General features: G+C 43.8%; 1 protein-coding gene across 11 annotated transcripts in view; it reads right to left on the bottom strand.

Moving 5' to 3' along the window:
- Positions 1-4,344: 4,344 nt before the first annotated feature.
- LOC105486288 (lymphoid enhancer binding factor 1) overlaps positions 4,345-17,153 on the bottom strand; it is a 123,188-nt gene continuing 110,379 nt past the window's right edge. For all 11 annotated transcript variants that reach the window (XM_011749095.3, XM_011749092.3, XM_011749100.3 and 8 more), the window contains one exon: positions 4,345-5,550. Coding sequence is in view for 6 of the 11 variants with exons in the window: in XM_011749092.3 (XP_011747394.1) it covers positions 5,471-5,550 (80 nt within the window). In the remaining 5 variants the exon portion in view is untranslated. The remainder of the gene's footprint in view (positions 5,551-17,153) is intronic.

Below are 17,153 nucleotides of genomic sequence, written 5' to 3'. Positions count from 1 at the left end.
AGCAAAGGCCTGGGGAAGAACAGAGACAATCTAAACAAATCTGAGAATAAAAGTTGCAGTGGCCACGATATTGTCTTTCGTTCAGATTGAAAGCACTTGAAAGCCGGGTGGTTTTCGTAAGGGCTGCCTGGATGAGTTTGCACTCTCTAGGACCAGGCACTGAGGAAAGATCAGCCCCAGCTAATTGGAACATGAGAAGCAAAGCAGGCACAGCCTATACCAGATGCCAGCATGTGGCGAGCAGATGAGATTGCTCACAAAGCACCTCTGAGCTTTGGTGAGCCCTGCAGTGAGCATTGCAGAGTCCTGGCTTTGTGCAGCGCTGAGGGCTGTCTCCAGAGCTGAGCCTGGAGGGCAGGTGAGACTCTAAAGCCATTGTTGCTGTCCTCCAGTTGAGCAGTGGGAGTCTGAACTAACTTTGATAGGACCTGTAATGACAACCAGGCCAACTTGTGGGCTCTGTTTTACTGTGGTTGCCTCATACATCTTCCTGTTGGGGGAAAAAAAAATCACTATGGTGTAGAATATAATTCAGTGATTCTACTGATTTCAGATTCCAAGGCAAGTTATAGATGGAGAAGAGAAAATGACTAGTATACAAATTCCACTGTGACTACAGAGAAAACCGTTAAGATGATGTATGATGACCTCTATTTGTATGCAGTATTCTCATTCCATCTGGCAAATACATTTTCTACCAATTTCTCCCACTTAGTGGGGATCAAAAATTTAATAATTTAGCTGGTAACATCCCAAGCTATTATACATTAAGAAAAATACTTATATGAACACATCAGTGTAGATGACCCAATAAAATCCAAACTCTGCCCCTTTTGTACAAGTACTTCCATGATCCTGACTCCAAAACAGAGTGCTTAGTCCTGTTACCAACTGCTTCCCTAGGCAGAAATATGCTCACATGTTCTGTGGCTACAAGGCAGTACATAAACAAGATACTTTTTGCACTGGACAAAACATGTTTTCTAACACATTATAAAACAATTCAAGGGGAAATTAATTTACTAGTCACTTCCTGTCAGGCTTCTCTCTCCTTTACCTCTCACATACCCTGGCAGAGGTCTGTGACACCTTAGCCCATGAGGAAGTGTGCCCAGAGGGGTTTAGTGTGCTGTTCCCAACAGTGGGATGAGTAGATTTTGTTCAGCTCTGTGGACTCTAAACCAGGGCTTTCTCCGCTGGGCCGCCTCCTTCCTAATATAACCTGTTTTAAGTCCAAATTACCATCCAGGGAAAAGGACCCTTGCACATTGTAACAAATACAGACAGTAGGCATTTCTTATATGCCTACAGTAGACAGACAATACAAAACATTTTTCTAGCGTCCAGTTATTTGAGCATAGCCCGTTAGAAAGTGCTCAGTAAAAATGTACTGAATGAAGGCAACTGTTATTTAACACCAGTTTACTGTGGATGAACAATGTTATAAACAAACATTAGCACTGCTGCTTCAATAAAGGCAAATAGACAGTTTTCACTTGTCTCAAGTTTTACTATAAATTATTTATTTTAACATGTATGTAGTTTACTTTGATTCATGCTAATGATTTTTATTTTAAATAGTTGCTGTTGGTACACCCTGCTTAGAGGTGAGTCACCTCGGTACACTCTGCCTGAGTCACGCCTGGCTGCAGAGTAAAGATAAAAGTTTTCCCAGAAAAGAGTTGAAGAAATTTAGAAAAGCCACTTCCAGAATGATATCCGCCGAATAATTGCCAAGAAAACCAATCTTATTTTTTCCCACAATACATAAGTATAAATGGTGTACAGAATGACATCCTTCTATTAGTATTAAGATACTTAATTGCCATCAATTTTTACAGTTTCTATTAAAAAGCAGTCCACATTTTCTTGTGTATCTTTAGAGGTTAGGTTTCACAGGGCAGCTCTTCAAGTTCTCATCTTCCACGTCTGGAAGATCACATTGTGTGGCAGAAGTGGTAAATGTGATTTTTCAACAACGACTACATCATGTGGATGTCAGGTGCCTCTTTTCTGTCAGAACTGTGTATTACTCGCTCGTGACTCTTCTACTTTAAAAGCACAGCCACACAGACATCTTGTTATTGTTCATAGGCCCTTTATTAGAGTTTCCATATTGTTGCAGCCCTGGACCAAACTAGAGGAAAAATGTATTGTATAATACTTAAGACAACTGTAGTCACACAGTTCAAAGTCACCTTCCAGCTAGACAGGTAGTTGCCAGCAGCCCTAGCAACCAAACTAGAACCAGAAGGAAAACACCCCTTCACACAGACCCGCATGCCAGCTGTGACCGCAGAGAAGGCTGAGCTCCCAGAAAGAAGGCTGACCTAGCCTCTTCTTGGCACACAGTTCAGCTGAGTTCGCTGCAGGGAAGGAGGCCAAATCCCTTCAAGATCAAACAGAAGAAGTGGCCAGAGGAGTGTCCCTCTCCCCGCAGACACCCGCTTTGATCCCTATCTCTAGGGGGACTATTGACTCTCCCCCAGAACTGCTGCCTACAGAAAGCAGGATTTGGGCAGAATGATCCCAGAATGAGCTCTGTGCAGTGACATCAAAGTTATTTGGGAAAAATTATTCTGGAAGAAATACAGGAAACTAGGAGGGGACCAAGTTTGTGGAAAGAACTGGCTGAGGGTCCAAGCAACCCATGTCTTTCAACTTCACTAATTTTTTGTAAGTTGAAAGACATGGATTATTAGATTCCATAGCAGGATATACACACCTGAGACTCGGAGCTTGGCCTCTGCATTTTTGAGAGGAGGAGGAACCGAGGGAGAGAAGAGTTGAGTGGGCTTTGGCCAAGTCCCAAGTCTCAGGTATAGATCCAGCTATGCCTGTTGCCTTGATGAACAGACTTTTTTTTTTTTTTTTTTTTGAGACGGAGTCTCGCTCTGTCGCCCTGGCTGGAGTGCAGTGGCGCGATCTCGGCTCACTGCAAGCTCCGCCTCCCGGGTTCATGCCATTCTCCTGCCTCAGCCTCCCGAGTAGCTGGGACTACAGGCGCCCACAACCGCGCCCGGCTAATTTTTTGTATTTTTAGTAGAGACGGGGTTTCACCGTGGTCTCGATCTCCTGACCTTGTGATCCGCCCGCCTCGGCCTCCCAAAGTGCTGGGATTACAGGCGTGAGCCACTGCGCCCGGCCAGACTTTTATTATTAATTGCTTTCTTTCTACATCCAGAAGAGCCCATCGATGTGTTGGCATAATGCTCCACTGTTACCTCCCTTACCATTTTGTTGGATGTTACCTCCCTTACCATTTTGTTGGATTTTCTAGTTAACTCTCAAAAAGATCATGGTGGCAGCTTTAGACTGTTTTTAACTAGTTGGTTCATGCATGCTAAAAAAAACTCAAGAGAGAGATAATTTTCAAATGAAGTTCTGGCCAGGGCTGAATATGAAACCTTTATAACAAGTAGGCCCCCTAAACATAACTTTTTTTTTTTTTTCCTGGTTCAAGTTTAGGACTAAATGAAGAGGAATTGGAAAGGTTCCAGAGGATAGTAATGAAAATGATTAAAGGACTGATGATGAAAGGTTCAAGGAATTGGGATTACTTAGCCTGGAGAAGAGAAATTTGAGGGGTGATTTAATGGCAATCTTCAAGTACAGTATGAGGAGGGTTATTGTAAGTATGGTAGCCAGCTGTTCCCCAGCTGCACTGAAGGTTACAAAGGGGAAATCGAGCTAAAATTTCAGCAGAGAGGTTTAAGTTGGACCAGTGATAGTGGTTCTCAAAGTAGCTCAAGGGATAGAAAACCATTGTGGAAGAACATGACATACTCACTTTTAAACTGAAAATACAGTTTCTCCTAATCAGATACCAACTTCTAACATGTACTAGTAAGGTAAAAATTACAAAATACAACTCAGGACTTAGAAAATGTTGACTGGGAAGATGGGTGGGGGTGTTGACATACCTTCACCACTGGGACCCCACGATGTAGAAGCCCAGTTTGAACACCAATGGGCTCTGAAGAGAGGCAGTACCTGTGGACTTTCAATGAGCACCACGACCAGATGGTGGGAGCCCATGATCTGTGCTCAGGAAAGGACTCACTCCCATCTGACAACCCTCTTTTTTTTGCTGTGACCCTGTTTCATACCTACACCTGGAAAAGGAGGGAGGCCCAAGCCATACAAGTACTTTTGAGGACTGCATGTCTAGGAGACAGGGCAAGGTGCCCGTATACAGCCAGTGCTGGCCTATCCCTGGAGAAGGCTGCACCAGCAGCACCCCTCTCACACAAACTGCTCCTCTCTACAAACCAGCTCTGCCCTGGCCTGTGGATTTAGTTCATTACCAATTTTAGGTTATCAGGAACTTCACTCTTAATAAAATGACACTTTTTAAAAATGTTTTATTACAAAGCTTCTTTTAAAAAATGCTCAGCACGTTAACTCAAACTGGAATGACAAACATTAGGATGACAGTTTTGGGCAAAGGCTGTGCCTTGCTATTTAAAAAAAATGGGTACATCAATGCTCATTTTAACAACTGGCATAAAATCCCACTAATTGGCTAATAAAAACAGATACAAATACAGAACATTTAAAGTAATAACAATTCAAGTGCTGGGCTTTTTACAACAAGGGGGTCATAAGGAAAGAAATGAAAATTCACTGCAAACCAGTCTGCTGAATGCATCTGTTAAGGTTTACTGTTTTAAAAAAAAGAAGAAAACCAAAGAAAAAATAAACTGAAATAGGGCTGCCAATTGCTACCAACAGAGTAGATTTGGCTATTACATTTATTTAGCTCTACTGAACACCTTACAAGGGCAGAGAAGCCACTATGTGTTACAGGCAATTCACAGAGAAGCCACTTACCAGAGAAGCTGTCTCAGAAAAAGAAGGCTTCTTTTTATTTCATTATTTCAAACTTTTCCAGAACTTTGAATTTTATTTAAAAGCTCATAGCTAGCAAAATATACAAGAAAATTAAAACTAAAAAGTGTAAATTAAAAAAATTCAAGTTTAAAAAAGCAAACAAAAAAAACTGATCCTTTTGCACTGTTAAATAAAAGCTTTAGGAGAAAAGAAGAGAAAGAAAAATGAAGACAGAAACAAAGAGGGAACTCTTCCACGAACTCCTCCACTGGGGTGCTGATGGATGTGCTGGCTGCTGGCTCCAGCTGCGCATGGCAGGCAAATGCAGCCAAGTTACTGTCCTTGCCGAAAGGTTACAGGTTTGGATGCAAGATGCTCTGGGAAGTGCACACAGAGATGAGGGGAGAAAAGCTGCTCAGCTGCCCCACAGCCTGCTAGCATTCTCACGTGCTTTAACATTTCCTTTTAAAAAACCTTTTTATGCTTTATTTTGGAACTTGGCCCTTGCAGTAGACGAAAGAGGAGTTGGCAGTGATTGTCTTTATGGATCAGGGTCTCTAGCAGTGACCTCAGGGTAAAATTGATGTCAGTGTTCCTTTGGGGTCGACTGGGCAGGCCGTGGAGACAGTCTGGATTTTCAACAAGCTTCCATCTCCAGAAGAGGTCCTGGGGTCGCTGCCTTGGCTTTGCACGTTGGGAATGAGCTTCGTTTTCCACCTCAAGAAGGAACAAATGAAATGCTATTAATATGAATTTGCTGTAGGCCTTAAGATTATAACCTCTATTCCATACCATATATGTCTTATAACCTCTGCATTTAATCAATCCATTTTGCTGATCTGGGGATGGCTAAAACGAATTGCCCTATGCAGTCAAAAATCCTGAGAGTACACTACAGAGTTAATATAGTGACATTTTTACTTTGGTTCCATGTATATGTATGCACAGAGTTATGATGTGAAATGTAGCTAACACTCTGGGTCATAGTAAAAAGAACACAAAAAAGTTTGAAAAACACAAGTAGGAAACAGCCAAACAAGAATAGGGAAGACAGGCAACAGCCAGATCAGGGAAAGACGTGTCATGCCGCAATGTTTGGTGTTTTTAGTCCACTGTGGGAAGCCATTCTATGATTCCACATAGGATAGACATATTCACATTACCCAACGCACTGCCAGCTCCCGTGACGCTGTGTGCTGTGTCCGCTCATATTCACAGTCCAGAGGATACAAACCTCTCCCTTTTTCCTTAAGATCTTACAATTTTCAAGATTTTTTTTTTCCTTCCTAACATCTAGGATCTTTAATGTTAACCTCGGAAAGGACACTCAGCAAATATGTTAAAGTAATGTTGCCAGATATTGGTGATAATGATTTTCAAAAAAGAGAACTCCCACATCCCCAAAACTTTAATGATCTGAGATTTTTAAAAAAGTGATTAATAGTAAAATGTAACAGTGTAACAAGATGAGACAAAGACAAAAGGAAAGTAAAAGCATGGCAAAGTTCCGTTCCTTCACTCCAGAGAGCACGTGCTTCCGCTGCTTTGAACTTGGGGAGGCTGCTTTCCCTTGGTGGCAGCGATGCTGGAAGCACCTTCTCAACCTGGGTCCCTCGACAGCCTCAGATGAATCCCAACACTTTGTGCTTGTGATTGTGCTATCCGTGTTACAAGCAGGAGTTTCCTTTTAGAAACTCAGTCTAAATAATGGTGGATTATCGTACACTTTCATTTCAATGGAAACAGAAAGTAAAAGAGAAATAAAAGGAAGCTTTGACATATTTAATAATGAATACAAAAGTCTAGATGGCAAGTTACAGTCCACGAAGTACTTTCCACAGAAGGATGGTGATCTATGGAATGGGAACTGCGAGAACACCTGCCCCTCAGGCTGTTGGAAAGAGAGGTTTGGCTCCTATATTTAAAGTGCTCACAAAGTGCACAGAGCAGAGCAAGCCCTGCAAGCAGGTTAGCTAGTATTATTATTCCAATTGCGCCCAATGAGGCCCCTAAAAATGATCGGGACTACAAAGAAGCTATTTGTATACCTGGGTAGCTACTGGAAAAGCAAAAACCAACCAACCAACAAAAAACAAAATAGGAGGAAATCAGCCACAGAATGATTTCAACTGAGGAGGTACTTCAAGGACAATTTCAATTCCTATCCTCCTGGAAAATCAACCATTCCTAGTTTAACAGGAAAACACTAGTGCGTTGTGACACTTTAACTGAACAGAGGTATGGATCCCTCACGCAGGAGGATCAAAGAGCTATGAAGGACCCTGCCTTTCTTGGAGAAAGAAACAGGGCTCTAGCAGAGCCTGGGGTGGGAGAGAGGGCACCCCACAGATTCCTATTTACATTATAATTTTACATCACAGATTTTCAAAGGTTTGGTCCAGGTTGCTCTTCCTGGGAAGGTTTTCCTCTCAGTCTGACGTGAAAACATTTAGTTTCCTGATGAGGCCTGGCCTTGCAGTCCTAGGCTAGCGCCTGAGACAAGCACTGGGGCTCAGAATAGACTGGCCATTGGCAGCCAGCAACGCCTGAAGGAGACAACCTGCCCTTCTGTTGGGCCATCCCTCCACTGCCTGACATAGCGAACCCGGAAGTACTGAGGTACAGACAACCTCCATGGCCCTGCTGTGGCCCCATTCTCAAGCAGGGCTAACACCTCCAACCTAGAGCACCTGCACTTCCGGCTCCCCCAGAGTCTTCCTGTCCCTTCACTGCCTTACCTAAGGGTGACTTCTCCTTTCTTCTTAAGCTGAGTACAAGTGATAATACAGTGGTTAACACAAACATGGGTGCCCAGAGATGGCCATTAACTAAAAGATAGTATGTCACTTACCCAGAAAGAGTCTACATCTCCTAATAAAGTCATCTCTTTCCACAGTCTCACATTTTCCCACCTGTTATTTCCTCATTTCATGGGGTCACCTTGCAAATTCTCCTGGAAGGTTGGCTTCAGAGAGCCTCTGTACAGTTGCTTACCAAAAAGCAACTAATCCCTTCCAGGGACTAGTGCTTTAAAAAAAAAAAGCAAATAAATTCCTTCACTATGAAATGAGGCAGTTTGTCCCTGGTGGCTCTTTTAAAATACAGGGACGTCAGGGGAGACCAAGTCTTACCTCCGAGTGGGAGAAATGGGGGCCTTGCAGTGTTGCTTTACAGATACAAAACAGGTCCAGTCCAGATTCTTTTCAAGAAACCACAGGCATGAGGCTCCAGAGGCTGGAGCGTTCCCACATCTAAGACTTCACTAGGGGGCTGCGGCTGAAGCTGGGCCAGGCCAGGCAAGCTCTGGCACAGCCCAACCCATCAGTGAAGTCTGCGCAATCAAAGCCAGCAATTACTGCTCTCCGGCTGCGGCTGGGCTTCAAAGGAAGTGAGGCAAGGCCCATCTTACATATGTTCAGACTTGGGCTCCCTCCACCAGGAGTCACCACGCATTTGTACTGGGGATGCAAAGGCAGCACGAGACCCCACCAACCCCATATAATAGAACCCCTTGCTCTCCTGGACCAAATTCCAATCTTGACAAAATATCCCATCAACCAAATGGAACCAGGAACCCAAATGGGCAGAGTTCCTTACTAAAAGCCCAAGCAATAAAGATGAATCTAAAGATTTCAAAAGTGGGCCTGTTCTGGGAGATCAACAGCACCGACCCTGGGCCAACAGGACTTTACAGAGCCTGACTCAGGAGTGAAGAAAGGGAAAGCGGGAAATTCCTTCTCTCTAAGCGCAAACAAATGTAAAATCCTACCAAAAGCAGAGCGCTTGGCCAGCTCATGTCCTGTGGGTTCCTTCCCAGGCTGTCCTCTGGAAGGGAGGGCCAAGGAGACAAGCCTATGGGTGAGCTCTGAGATGGCGGAGTGGAGGGTCAGGAGCAGGCAAGGGCCAGCCCTGTCACGGTGCCACTCAGGGCTCACTGGCCAGGCAGTTCAAGCTGTCCAGGCCAAGGCAAGGGCAGCAAAGCTGGTGTCTAGGAACAAAATGCACCCCCGCCCCATTATGTAATATCACTTCCTTGTTCAGAATTGGTGAGGTTACAAAAAAAGTGAGTTGGAATGTTGGAATAAAAGATCCTTCCTTCGTTGTCCTCTTCCTTTTACGCCACTCTCAAATGCTACTAACAAGAGGCAGGAGCCTTAAGCCATGTGCAGTTTGAGGGGAGAATATTAGAGACTGGTTTTATGAGAGGTGAACAGATTCACAGTTTTAACTGCAAAAACTGCATTCCAGCAGCACACCACACACCTCATGTCAACTGTCTCCATTTTTACGCCTTGGGAAAAACTGACAAAAGCCTGTGATTTGAGGGTGTGAACTCTTCTGCTGCACAATGTCATGTGTGTATGAAGGAAGAGAGGTACAGACTTCTAGAGCAGGAAGCAAGCATGAGAGAGCTCGTCTACTCCTGTTGTTTTAGCAGAGACTGAGGAATATGATCATAAAATGACTGGCCCATGGTGACCCCTAGAGAGTCCCAGTGCTGGGCTGTTCCCTAGGCCTCCTGGCACCACAAAAGTGACAGTCTCGTTGACTTGAAGGTGGTCTTGTCTATAAGAAGCTGGTGAGGGGAAAGGAACAAAAACACTGTCCACTGGGCACTGATTTGCCAGGCACTGGGACACGGACTTTAGAATTTCACATAATCATCATTACAGTTTGCATCTTCCCACCCACTTACAGGTAAGGATACTAAGGCTACGTGAGGTTCAGTAACTTGCCAAAGGTCACACAACTAATAGGCAGCAGGATAAGCTTCTGAACTCTCAACACGTGCTCTCTCCACCATACCTTGGAACTAAATTATCATTCACTTTCTTCTCTCCTTCCTACCTTCCATCATTCTGTCTGTCCGTCCCTAGGCAACAACCCCTGTATGCTGGTGGAGGCAGTCTACATCTGTAACAGTGCCCCCCAGGATATCACGCTCTGTTTGAAGAAGCATGATAAAGAGAATCAAACACATAAGTTAACTTTGAAATTTAAGTCCCTAAGACTGGAAATATAACCTACAAAAGCCAGCTTCAGCTTCTTGACAATAAACATTACCCAACATTTGAAAAAAAGAAAAATGAAAATATGTGGTTAGGAAGGTTAACACTGAGTTTTGTTTCTGCAGCTGAGTGACTCCTTAGTCTCAGCATTCAAGACTAGTTAGTTAGTCCCCTAACCACAAAGCTCTAAAACAAAAAGATTCCCAGAAGCTGGAGGTGGGAGGAAAGGGGTCACTGGCCACTCCTGGATTCATGTTCTACCAAGGCAAGGTTGAGTGACCTGTGCGGCTTCCTCCCCTGCGGCTATTCAGAGTGAACTACCATCGGCTCAACCAGACTTTGGCAATGTCAAGATGACTTTGAGACAAGCCTGTGACTGTTAATGAATTACTCCAGGGGAATTCTTCTGTAGCTGCTGGTTTCTCTTCCTGATCAGCCTAGCCCTCTGTGTCTGTCTCCTCTGTGAGGACGTGTGTCCTATTTGTAGGCTGGACCTCCTGGTGCAGGTCATGACCGCTAGATCCTTCCTATCACGGGAAACATGGGAGAAATGGTCTTGAGCAAGTTTTGAAGGAGAGCGCCTCAAAAGCCCACTGCAGTTCTGTCAGCTGAAGGGCTTCCAGAGGACAATAACTAGCTAGGTAGACCTCCCTCATCTACTCACCTCCAAACGCTATCCAACCCACATTTCTCTCAGACTAAAGATGCTAAGTTCACCTTCTACAAATGAGGTGACAGGATCAGGGCACACTTTTGTCTTCCCCCCCACCCCTAAACCAAGCCCTTCCACGGTTATGACAGTGTTTGTGTGTGCACCTGTGAATCTGGTTAAGCACAGGGAGATGATAACTTGTGTGGGTTAGAGTGTGGGCTCTGAGGACAGACAGTCCTGGGTTGGGTTTGGATCCTGGGTCCATTGGTTACCACCTGGAAATCTCGGGCATGCACTCTGAACGCACCAAACATGTTTCCTCATCTGTAAAGTGAAGATAAGAAGCTGCTCTACCTCATCAGGTGCGCTGCAGGATGTGGGAAATGTACGTGCAGAGCTGGGTGAGTGCGGGGCAGGCGCCCTGAAGCAGCCCACGTAGTGAGTGCAGTAAACAGCAGAGGATGGAGAACTTGGGCTCAGAGCTGACAGTAATTCACTCTGCGGACACAGCGCTGCTGCTCACCAGCTGTGTGGCCCTGGACAAGTGATGTTTTCTCATCCTTCAGACAGGACTGAAATCTGTCCCCTCCACAATGGGGCTGTTCCAGAATGAGAGGAGGCAACACATGCAGAGGCATCTGTTAAAGCCTCGGGAATGTGGCAGGTGGTCCATACAGGTTGGGACCATTTCTGCTGTTCCAACTTCACGTGACACATTCGGGGCAGCAAGCAAGATTCATACTATTACAGAACTTCTGGTAGAAAATTAAGACCAACAGAGTATTCTGCAAATTAATTAAAATATCTCTTATGAAATGCAATGTTTCGAAAAGCTGATGCTAGAGGAGAAAAAGTAATCCCAATAGAAAAAAAAGATTCACAAAAACAATATTTAGGCATTTAGAAAAATTTAGTCCAGAGACAGATGTAAACCTTAAGCCTAAAAGTGAGCAGTTTAATTTTTAATGCTTTTAATTTTTCTCTCATTCTGTCAAAAAAGAATAAAGTCACTTTGCTAAAGGTCATGGACAGCTATGAGCAGCAGGATTCCCCACTCATCGGCTTTCAGTAACATGGCAGCTTCATTTATGAAGAACACTGCTGAGGAAAAACACATTAAAACGATCTCAAGGTATCACAGTAATGTCACAAAATTTATGTGCAAAAATAGCACATTTTAGCCTTTCTTAAAAAAGCCCTACCCTCTATACCCCAACTCAGACCCCATTTACTTTTAATTTATATATTATTCAATTAAGCTTCATTTTTCTGGTTCCTAAATCCACACAAATCGTAAGAAACATTATTGTGGGCAGAGGGTATAGTCCCAAACAGCAAAGGAAGCCACAAAATAATTATTAAAAAGCAGTTTCTTAAAATTCCACATTATTTGGGGTCATTTAGAATAGTATTATACAAACCACCATACTCCTTGTGGCATATATAATATCCACTGTAAAACAACGGCATGATGTATTCGTATTCAAATCAATTTCAATGTACTCTGCTGAAGAAGACAGAGTTGCATCCAAAAGTGTTTTGAAAAATTACATGTTTTGACACTTAAAGATGTAAACATATAGGTTATCTGAAAAACTCCATTATCCAGAAGGGCTCATTTCCACACAGTTCCTCACAACTCAGTAACAAACAGTTCTATTAAACAAAATTTATCCGAAACCCTTCTTTTTCATTCTAATATTCTACTGCATTGATCTTAATTTCATTTTGTAAGTTTTGATGAACAATACTAAACATGAAGCATCTCAAGAGGGTTTTAATGAACCTCATATACTTCTCTCCCTCTGCTATTATTTTTTAATGGCACCCGATCAGTCTTGCTTACCTGAGGGTCTATTTCTCTATTTCTGATCCCCAAGGCAACTTAAACACAATTCTAGCTCCTCTGATCATTAAGGAGAGAAAAGAGAATTGATGGAAGGGATACTGCCCATTCTTAAAAGCTTTCACTGTACCTATGAACCTAACCCAATTTCTTTATTAACACAGAGCTGTCTAGATAAAACCACCCCAACTACCAGCTTACTAGCGAGCTATAGTGGACATCTGTCTGGCTGCTGCCCAGCTCTCCTCTCCATTATCCCAACTCCAACACTGTTAGAGCAGTGAGCTCCTGACAGCCATTTTGTACAATGTGACCTTCTCCTCTGACCACAGCTGATGATGGATTGGGGTGGAAGTTTGACCCAAGTTGGGCTAACCAGAGTCGCTTCTATAGAATTTGAAAGAATTATTGTCACTTTGGGAGATGATATCGTAACAACATATAGCTTGAGTGCTCTGAACATATGGCTCAAAGAACTGAGCGAGTCAATCTGGGAAGGGAAGGAGGAAGTGATTTTCAGGGCGGGGCAGATGGAAGAAGCAGGGAAAGTCTCTGGACAGCTTTCCAATTTCCAGCTTTCTTTTTGGCCCAACTGCACTACTGTCCTTGGATTCCACAAGATGCTCCTGTATCTTTAAAATACATTTCCCCTTTCTCCGTAAGTGAGCATGGTTTGTTTCCAGCACTTAACCATCAAAAGGCTCCCATGAACGTGCCTAGGGACCCTGGAGCAATAGCCAGGATGTGAAAACCTGCAGTCCACGCATAATCACCTAGGGACCCTGGAGCAATGGCCAGGATGTGAAAACCTGCCTTCTACGCATAATTGAGTCCAACCACACTGTCATTATGCTGTCATTGCTATTTAAGACAATGAGACCAAGCCTGAGCTTATCTGTAGTCAAGTGTCATCACCTTGTGAATCCTGTACACATTTCCTGTTAAGTCTGTGACAGATGTCACAGGGATTTGTGAACACAAGCATAAGAAGAAGGAAGACATGGGTGGGCCGTCACCTCAGACTGCAGCATTCCCAGAAACGACGCGTAAGGGAGCCTCTCCGGGCCACCATAACCTTCACCTCCTATGCAACGATCTGGCCATCCGCACGCCAGCAGTCGCTTCCATAGGACCTCACTACTGTGGTAAAACGGCGGCCCAAGGTTCCCCCAAGTGCGGGACAGTGCTGAGCTGGGTGCAGACATTTTCCCAGGAGCTACCAAACTGTGGCCAAGGGTAGCTGCGCTGCCACGTGTTGCTGTGGCTGCCACGCGAGGCTTTGTTCTCCCCAGTTTGCCACTCCCCTTCCCCTCCCCAGATGTAGGCTGCCTTCCCAAGAGTTCTGAACCCCCAGGGGTCTTTTGCTTGTTTGGTAACAATTCTAGCTGAGGTGCTTTCTAAGTATGTTACAAAAGATAAAGAATGGAAAACAGGATGTCATTTTTTCACTTTCTAGTTGTGGAAGCCTTAATTTTTACTCTGAGACTTGGACAAGACTTAAGAGTTCTTCAGCCACCAACTTCCTTTTAATTTTATTAATTTTTAAGAACCGGATTTTGTTTTCTAACTAGACATCACCAAGAAGCTTACTGATACTTAATGTTGGTGACGACATTGTGGAACAGAACTTGGAACAAAGATTAGGCAAAAGTGTCAAACTTACCAGAGTGAGCTTCAAAAATCATAGGAATTAAATATTTTTCTCAATGAGACCACTGAAAATATTTAGAACTCTCCCTGGCAGCTCTAAGAGGACAGGGCTAAATGTTGAACACCAGGCACAGTTCCTGGCAGACCCTCAGGGTTGCAGTCCTCTCACTGGTCCAGATGATGCTTCTGTTCCCACTCTGTAACTTGTCAGCTCTGTAGCACAGCTTCACAGGACCCAGGAGCCCCAAGTTCTCAAGCCTTAACCACCTCATCAGGCTCTCAAACATCACCATCAAAGAAAAGCCAGAAACAATCTTTTATAAAATGTAATTCCAAGTACTGAACATTAACTTAGCTTAGCAACTACCTCTCATGCTCATCTCCTGGCCCTAGGGAAATAAAGGCTGAAGTTTTTATTTAGCAAAATGTGTTTAACCAGAGGATTTTTAAATCTTTTTTCTCCCCCCCGAGACGGAGTCTCACATTGTCGCCCGGGATAGAGTGCGATGGTGCTCTCTCGGCTCACTGCAACCTCCGCCTCCCATGTGTAAGTGTTTCTCCCCCCTCAGCCTCCCGAGCAGCTGGGATTACAGGTGCCTGCCACCACACCCGGCTAATTTTTTTGTACTTTTAGTGGAGACGGGGTTTCACTATGCTGGCCAGGCTGGTCTCGAACTCCTGACCTTGTGATCTGCCCGCCTTGGCCTCCCAAAGTGCTGGGATTACAGGCGTGAGCCACTGCACCCAGTCTTTTTTATCTTTCAAAAGTAGACTGTTCCTTCTTTTAAATTAACTCTTACGTCATATAACTAAAGGAAATACATTAAAGTATCTAAAAATATCTTTTCAATCTATATAATTTAAAGATGGTAGACTTTTTGTATTTGTTTTGATAAATAATAAGCCAATTTTGAAAATTGTTTAATTAGTAAACTCAGAGTCATAATTCTCTCCAGCACTTTAAAAATTATAATTCTTTACTTCTTTAATTTCATATAAATCTTGATTAAGTCAGGAAGAAAGCAAAGTTCAGTATTTGATAATAATCTCTAACTTCTGACAAATTTAAAGGTGGTATTCCAAATCAAACATATACCCAAATACCGGAAATTCACATCAATTCTATTACTATGCTATCAAACCCCCAAATTCTGCAACCAACCTGACAGCTTGAGTGCTGTCTACTACAGGAAGCCTTCCTTGATTTCACTCCGATTTACATATTTCTTATTCTCTTTCTTATTCTATTTTTGTATCAGGCACAGCATGCCACTTCTTCACAGCATAAAACATACTCTTTTATAACTACCCATTTAATATGTCTGTATCTTCTTAAACTTGAAGCTCCTCCAGGAAGGGATAGGGTCTCATTTGCAAGCACCGCCACCGCCTAACAGGATTCGTGACTTACAGCAGTCCTCACTAAATGTTTGCGTGGTGAGGAAACAAGTGATTAGACGTCATGACACTGGTCTTCCAGCTGGACCCAGGACAGTGTGTGCAGCCTTACCCCTGAGGTCCTGGGCTCCCAGCATTCCCACAAATGACTAGTCCGAAAAGCTAGTCCAAAAGATCCTGCAGCTTGGGGACCACCATCTCCAACCTGGAGGAATGGTTTTTAGGGATCTCATTTCCAATTATCCTAAAAGTTTCTCCGCAGTGTCTGAGACCACATTAATGGCAATTTATTTGTTTCAATCTGATTTCACCAGAGTGAAATTTTTTTTAATGCTCAAAAGTAGAAACACACGGGGAGACAGGAACACAACCGGGTGAATAAAGCACCGCTTCAGGAGCCAGCCTCTCTGCTGGGCTGCATACGGCCACAGCGCTGGCACTGCCTATCAAAAAACAGGAAGTATTCCATGCAACCCACAGGCTCTTTAAAGAAATGAAAACACAAGTGTTTTTTTTTTTAATTTTTCTTTGAGAGATGGGGTCTTACTTCATCACCTAGGTTGGAGTGCAGTGGTGTAATCATAGCTCACTACAGCCTTGAACTCCTAGGTCCCAAGCTATTCTCAATCTCAGCCTCCTGAGTAGCTGGGACTACAGGTGTGTGTCATCACGCCCAGTTAGTGGTTTTTATTTTTCGTACAGACATAGTTTTGCCATGTTGCCCAGGCTGGTCTCAAACTCCTAGTCTCAAGTGATCCTCCCACCTCTGCCTCCAAAAGTGCTGGGATTACCAGCATGAGCCACTGTATCTGGCCTAGCTTTACCTTAACTCGTCAACTTCCCTTCAGAATTGAAAACCAGCTGTGTGAGATTCCACATCACACTCTTTGACAGACTGGTTTTTTTTTTTTTTTTGACAGTCCTATTCTGTTGCTTAGGCTGTAGTGTGGCGGTGTGATCTCAGCTCACTGCAGCCTTGACATCCTGGGCTCAACAGATCCAACCACTTCAGCCTCCCTAGTAGCTGGAACTATAGGCACATGCCACTGCACCCAGCTAATTTCTGTAGAGAAGGGATCTTGCCATGTTGCTCAGACTGGTCTCAAATTCCTGGGCTCAAGCAATTTACCCACCTCAACTTCCCAAAGTACTGGAATTACAGGAATGAGCCACCATGCCGGGCCTGTAGGATTGGTTCTAATCAAGTATTTGATTATTTCTAAGGTGAGGTCAGCACTAGTATGACTGTAGTCTGGCAAACAAGGAGCCATATTATTACATTAGTGGAAAATCAAATTCTCAAACTAGAGGCAATGCTTCTAATATCCCAGGACACAAGGTAGCCATCCTGGGGAGGAAAGAGGGACACGGGGGGTGATCTGTACAGGAACTGAAGAACAACCCCATCACGTATAAGCCATTTTCAAGGCCATGCAGAGGCTTTATAGTTATACAGAGCCACTCAGACATAAAATGATGACGATAAATTAGGAAATGAAAAAAGAGATCTGAGTCCCTATAATAACACTGGGAGGCAGTGCAGACCACACAAAAGCAAAGCAGACCAGAAAGTTGGACTTGAGGGAGAGACAGACAGGGATCTCAGAGGACGCTGGACACAATCCTTCACTTATACCGAGAAACCAGAGGCTTTAGGTGACCTGCCCCAGCCCACACAAATTTACACAAGAGCTAACCTGGGAGACTGGGTGGCCTCATTCCTGTGCTCTGCTGTTTCCATAACATGACGCTCTGTTCCCTTTGT

This window comes from Macaca nemestrina, chromosome 3, assembly GCF_043159975.1.
Source record: "Macaca nemestrina isolate mMacNem1 chromosome 3, mMacNem.hap1, whole genome shotgun sequence".
NCBI lineage: Eukaryota > Metazoa > Chordata > Mammalia > Primates > Cercopithecidae > Macaca > Macaca nemestrina.
The sequence above is the reverse complement of the archived record's forward strand: the minus strand, read 5'-3'. Positions and strand labels throughout refer to the sequence as shown.